This window comes from Pygoscelis adeliae, unplaced genomic scaffold, assembly GCF_000699105.1.
Source record: "Pygoscelis adeliae isolate BGI_AS28 unplaced genomic scaffold, ASM69910v1 Scaffold155, whole genome shotgun sequence".
Taxonomy (NCBI): domain Eukaryota; kingdom Metazoa; phylum Chordata; class Aves; order Sphenisciformes; family Spheniscidae; genus Pygoscelis; species Pygoscelis adeliae.
Window position 1 is genome coordinate 3,358,486 of NW_008824932.1, and position 6,855 is coordinate 3,365,340.

A 6,855-nucleotide genomic window follows, 5' to 3' on the forward strand; every position below is an offset into this window, starting at 1 on the left:
ACGTTTTATTTCAACAAAAGAATCCTGCTGGAAAATTTCTGTATTAGAAATTATGCCAGCCGTTAGTACTGGAGTGGCACATGCTGCTCCAGAGTCCTAATTCTCGGTAAAAGACTACTTGCATGGCTTTAGCAAATAATATGAATAATACCTGCAACCAGTGGTAACAACGATTACTATATTTTTATTTGTTTTTCCATGTAAAAAAACCCACCTGTGGTGAAATTTACAGAGGAATCTGTGTCCCCTTAGTGTGCATTATAACTTTTTTACAGGTATTCTTAGAATAAACTCTTCGCTGACTGAATAACTACGTATCAGCTTGGTATCTAATGCAAGGAATCACGGGCAAGTGACAATACTAAAAAGAGACAAACAGAAACAGGGTAATCTCTAAACTGTAGTAATATCCACCAGAAAGTACTGAATTTTTGTTTGTTTTCCAGATTATCAAACTATGATGAATTTCACATCTGGTGATCAAAGTCTCGAGAGAGACTTGCTGTCTTACAATTTCATCCTATCAAGTTAAACTAAAAACAGTACTTCAGCAGCTATTTTCGCTTCTATACTTAGAACTACATGCCACGTTAACAGTGACTCATTCAATTTCTCTGACCTACAAACTCATAAAATATTATACTGTAATTCCAAAGCACTAGCAAACAATCACCTGCCAAAACAGTAACGGATAATACCGGTACATTTATACAACAGCATATCCTCAGACCATCCTCTGCAGTTTTGGCTGCATCGCTGTTCCAACACGCAACTAAGAAAAATACAAAATCAGTATAATATACCAGGGCAAAAGTGAGTGCTTCAGTGAATCCAGCAGCTGCCAAGTCCAGTCTCAGAAGTTCTGTGAGCTTATTGAGGGGGAGCTAAAACGAAACAAAAAACAGTTTTAAACTGCCATCAAAAAACATTTTTCTACTCTTTCCGTGATTCTGCCTGTTACATTACGGTGAATTCACTAGGGCGGTACTATGCTTCTGTGCTTAAAATTTTTGAAAGCGTCAGCCAGCTGCCTTTAGGCTTGCCTGAGGAAATGAATCCCCCAATTAGAGATTTAATATGGGCTCCCTACTTAAACCCTGTCTTTTTTTCAAGTACTGGCAACCACTGGTCTTGGACTTACTCAGATCAGTGGGGCATCTGTTTTGTATCCCATCCATGGTAAATACTTCTTACGGCAAAGCATGTCAAAATATTTAATTCCTAGGTTCTGTTTTCCCCAAAGCCCTTCTGGCATGCACTAGTCATTTACTGACAACAGAGCGTTTATTTGAAGGGGCAATCTTACTTGATTAGCTATGGTGTACGTTTTCGGAATAGTCATCTGAATGTTGTTATAACCATAAGCTATTGCTGCATCTTCTACGATATCACATGCATGGATAATGTCCGCTCTGGTAGGAGGGATTTCAATCTCTATATTGTTCCCATTCCCTATGACGTGTGACTTCAAACACATCCTAGTCAGCAGCTTTGCAAGGCTTGATGGAGTTTCACTGAAACAAAACAAGAGAGTAGTAATTTATGGATCTTGCAGTATATTGACTGGCTTTTTAAAGTAATCCATGTTTCTGCTGCATTGCCTTATATCCTGAAGAATCTCCAGGCGCTTTACGGACTGTACATAGACTCAGCATTCCATCAGAACCAGCTCAGATTCTGACTCTTGAGACGGTTATTTTGCTTTACTTCCTAACAGTTGTGTGAGGCCATAAAGGATCATTCACCTTCCTTGAAAACAGGGGAAGAAGTCTTACAGAGTTTATCTAATTACCCAAGCTAACCCCCGAATTTCTGATAAATTAAAAAAAAATAAAAAAATCACAGTGTAAACATTTTTAGAACAATGCAACAATCCATTTTTTCTAGTACCTTTTTCATGATTAATGTTTATGAGTAAAAACTATGTTTTCATTTGCAATAACACACCTGATTCCTACTTTCTTGTTAATGAGTTCAGGTTTCACCTTCTCTTTTCGGTAAGCCAGTTCCTAAAAAGAAGGACAAAGCTTTTCAGCATACACAATGCCTGCCATTTCTACCTAAGAGGATTCAATTTTGACATCTTGGTAATCTAGCTTCTTCTAATTACAATACTAAAATGACATCCACAGAAGACAAGTGTGGAGTATTAGGCTAAACTTAATATTTTAAGATAATAGGATTTTTGAAAACATATTATAGCACGTGATGCAAAAGCTGTTCTCTGTTAAGCTAGAAGGTTGAATGCAGCATGAAATCCCCGTTATTGAAACTTCCGATCATTTCTGATATAGGCAAGTAACAGTTTCTGAAAGTTTCTAGTCACCAGTTCATCCTAAGTCAAAGCCCTAAAGCAGTGAACGGTCATGCACAAGATCTCATGGTCTAGTACAGATCAAATGACTTTTAGGAGGAAAAGGAAAGAAAACTTTCTATTTCTGTACTGGAACAGAAATATCTACCGGTATTTTACTTAAAAAGTTTGCAACATATTTAAGAAAGTTATTTTGTATGTATTTACTTAGTTTCTAAAGTTTAGTTTCTAAACTTCTAGATAACAAAAATCCTTAAAAACCTTAGCATCTAAAACTTTGGGAATTTTTTGCTCTATTTTCTCTAGGGAAGCTACTTTGGTTACTGCAGAGATTTCTGTTTTGCTGGGTATCTCTTCAGGATTCCAGGTCTTTCCTCTGTTGAGTAAAGCTGGCATTGCTAAAAGAAAAAGCTAAAATACCACTAGAAAAACTCTCAGTAAAAATAAGCTTCTTTCCCTCTAAACAGTTTGTACTTGCTCGATACATCTGATTTTATGAACTCGGCCAGATCTCTGTTTGTCTTCAGTTACCTTCAGGAACCAGGAGGAATTGCTTTCTTTATACTTATTAAGAGAACAAAAAAGTAAGACTCCGTTACTGCAGAGAGGTCTGCCTGGGACTCTGAATGCAGGCAAACCTGCACTTGAAGTCAACATCCTGCCTTATAGAACTTTATATAGTTGGAGTCTATAAAGTGAAAGACTGAAAAATCCAGTGTTACAAGGTTATTTTAACTGAAGGGCATTAAAGCTTCCAGATCTGATAAGTAAGTTACGCTGAGGCTGATTTCAGTTGTCCACTGGTTTAAGCCTGAAGGACCTCTTCCTGCATTCATTTTTCCTGATTTGGAACACGTAGGTTTTAAAGGCTTTAGACACAGATTATGACCTTTGATTGCAATCTTTACTTGTTCCTGAAACAGTTTGCATCACATGAACTCTAAACCACAACAGTGGTTACCACTCGTAATTTTAAACCCTACCCTTCTTTTTGGAGTATCAGGCTATGCCAGTAAGCCTGTATTTTTAGCCTTATCATAAATTAGTGGAGCTTCAGAATGAGTTTCCTAGATAAGGGGAAGCTGGAGCTGGAGTTATTTTTTGTGGGGCTAGAGAAGGTCCTGATTCACTAATATATAGAAAGTGCCAAGCTGAGCTTTTACACTATACCTCAGAATCAGTATATACTGCTTGTGCAGAAAAAGACGACAGTGTCACTCTTACCAGACTTCGTGTAAATAAAATCCTTTCCCCAAGGATACTGAGGTACTGTATCGCTATGCTTACCGGGTAGATGTGGGTCTTCCCATTAGGATAAACTACTTCTGCTGCTTCAACACTGAGAGAGGCAGAAAAACAGAAGTAAAAATGTTTTTAACACATGGTCCAAATGTAATGTCTTTCTGAGTGGAGATTTATACTCACCTGAATGGCTTCTCACAATATTCACTGAACATCGTGACTATAATATCAAGAACAATTTTTGCCTACAAAATAAAGATAGTAATCACATTGAAATCTGTCATCTACTTGTGTTGAAGTAGACAAAATATCTTAATAAAAAATGGGGAAGAAAAAATCTTGTCTTACACTCTCTTCATTCTATTCTATTTAATAACTTAACAACCAAAATCCTAGCAGTCTAGAATACTGGATTGAATTGTAAAAAATGTTTTTCTTCTGCTGCGAAGACATTTATGCAAAAACTTGAAATCTTTGGTTTTCAAGGTTCTGAAGCATTTGTGTATCTTTGCTAAACTCTGTTCTGAAGATACACAGGGTCTTTTTATTTTTATTACCAACTGGTCTTATTACCAGTTGGAACTGGGTCTTCCCAACTTTTAGTCCGACTAGTCATTTCACTGAAGTTCCGAGTGAGAATGCAGGGACTGAAGGACTGTGCATTGTTTAGAAATATATTGTCAAATAACCCCATCTGCAAACTCTTTTGTTTTACAGTTAATATTTTAACAGATTAGTATGACAGAACATAATCATGAGATTCAGATCACCTTCTCAATCTACAAGGGTTGTTTTTTGATGCCTCACGGTATAATTTCCTTCACGTAAACAGAACAGCATTTTTTTTTTTTTTTTTTTACTATCAAGGCAAGCAGTAGCAAGAAGCAGTTATTTATTAGTTTGCTTAGAAGGCACTCCCCAATGTGCAAATTTGTGTCGTTAAGATATCACTGTGTAGTGGGGTAAGTTAAAAGCATTTTTGCTCTGAAGCATCAAGATACACACATTAGGGAAACTATCAATGAATGCACAACCTATATTCAAGAACAGGCAATTAAAACTGCTAGGCTTTCATGCTTCAGCTTTGAGTTACAGAATTTGCATATGGAAAGACTCGATTCAACAATTACTTGCACAGCATCCCTGCTTGAAAAAGATAACTAAGAAGAAAAAGTGTCGTCTTCTTTCCCTCAGCCCAAATTTGAAGTAGGAGACAAAATGATTCTTTACAAAGAGTATTCTGGCAAAACGGGCAGTCTTAGTGAATTTTACTCTTTTCGAAGCCTTTCAGATTTAGAAAAAGTGCTCAACAACAAAAAAAGCCCCTAATTTACTTAAATTATTTTCTCGTACAAACGGAACACTTGGGCTCAACAGAAAGACACAGTAAAAACAGAATCCAGTGAAAATACAACACTGTCTATAGAGCAAGCCTAAAACTGTGTTGAGGGAATTCCACATAGCCCTACAACTTATCCTGCCCTTTTGAAATGGGAGGCTGGCTCCATAAAGTAAATGCCTGGCTATTGTAGGTCTTTGTATTGGAGCCCTATCACCTGAAGGGAAAACGATGATATTACAGCATATCAAAAGCAGGAAAGATTAATTTACCTTTGTCATATCTGTGCCTGTACATTCAATAAACACATTTCTGGTGTTTACGCTTATTTTTGTATGATCTCCTAAAACATGTGAAGACAAAAATATGTTAAGAAATGTTATTACTTTTCTTGCAATGATACTGACTCCTTCTGTGATTCAGAAAGATCATTGTCATCTTCTGCAGCTTAAAAAGCCACCAACATTCACAATTCTTACCAGAATAGCAGCTCTTTTTGTTTTTAAATTTATGAATCAAAAAGAAGAAAAAGACAGACCAGACTCATTGACCGGGTTATGCTTTACGTTGAAAGACACACAAATCTACAGGTATCTCAGCATCCATTTGAAAAAGCAAACTAGCAGAACAGTGGCCATCTGCTGGTTGCAAAGTAGTTCTGCACCTCCAGAGCATCTCGCCTCTCCTGGCTTTAGTAACGTATTTGCATCTGATGCGTGATGTGCGTAAGAAAGCAGCCTTGGACAGGAATGAGTTAAATGGTTTTAAAAAGAGTGATTTAGACTGATGAATATCCATAGCTACTTCTGTGAATAACCAAGATCTCTTTTGACACTGTCTGCTGATACACTCTGGGTTTGTCTGCACTAGTGATTCAGGTCCTAGTATGGGTTCCTTCTAGGCATGAATTTGCTTTGTGTCCGTACTGGGAGTCATGAGATGTGCACTGAAGCACATCACCGATGCAGCCAAAACTGCTTCTCATCTGGAAGCAGCAAGGTAGAACATACACTTAGGGGCATCACCTAAAGTGTCTCTCTTGCAAATTGGATGCAAAGCCCCCCAGTAGTTGGTTCCCTTCAAAAGTGGGGTTCTGTTAGTAAGACACAACAATCTAGAGCAGCTGTACAGAAGTCTGCCTCGTATTGCCTGCTAGGTATGGATGGATTCATACCTTGAATGAATTTCATGGCCGGTAACCATGCAGCGTGGACATACGCAGTCCTAGAATTGTATGGGATCGTGCCAAATCCAACCTCTTTGTCCTTCTCGCCTTTCACTGCACCATTGACTAACGCAGATGCACCCCACAGGAGGCAAAGGGAAGCAAACACTTGGATACACGTGGGCATTCTTGCTTCCTTTGTTTGACCGTGAGCAAGTCATTCAGCTTCTGTGTTTTAGTTTCCTACCTGAGAAACTAGGTCACAGCTAGACTGAAAATTAGGTGCACTGAAGATCTTAAGACTGAGGGATCTTGTATTCCCTTCCCTGTGATGCTGTGCTGTACCTCTTTGCAGATGGAATATATTCAGCATTTCTGGACTCACTTCAAAGCAAACATAACCTTTCACTTAAGTGCTTGTAGATAATCCAAAAAACCAATACAGATGTTTACATTTCATTATCTGTTTAAAAAGTACCTTTAACCTGGAAGCTTCTCTCAAATATTGTTCTTTAAAATAGAGACAGGTATTAAATTTAGCTCAACCTTTTTAATTGATAAAATGTAAACAATATGCAAAGCTTATACATGGAACACTCCGAAGTTGTAATAAGCCTAACAAAGAAGGATCAGACACGATGGTTGACACCACCTTCAGTTCAGAACAGTTGTTCTTACCAGTCCCTGCCACAGAGTTTGAGCTGCCTTTTAAGAAGATTTGGGTTAGCTGTTTAACATATGGGTAAGGTCAATTAGGAAAAACACATTCAAAGAAATTTTCCTTGCAGATTTTAT

General features: G+C 37.7%; 1 protein-coding gene across 1 annotated transcript in view; it reads right to left on the reverse strand.

Annotated features, from left to right (window-relative positions):
- The window catches only part of FARSB (phenylalanyl-tRNA synthetase, beta subunit), a 41,476-nt gene that overhangs the window by 28,414 nt on the left and 6,207 nt on the right, over positions 1-6,855 (reverse strand). The window contains exons 8-13 of the mRNA XM_009325110.1: positions 5,168-5,238; positions 3,740-3,801; positions 3,602-3,653; positions 1,948-2,009; positions 1,307-1,514; positions 804-884 (exon numbers count right to left, since the gene is read on the reverse strand). Coding sequence (XP_009323385.1) covers positions 804-884; positions 1,307-1,514; positions 1,948-2,009; positions 3,602-3,653; positions 3,740-3,801; positions 5,168-5,238 — 536 coding nt within the window. The remainder of the gene's footprint in view (positions 1-803; positions 885-1,306; positions 1,515-1,947; positions 2,010-3,601; positions 3,654-3,739; positions 3,802-5,167; positions 5,239-6,855) is intronic.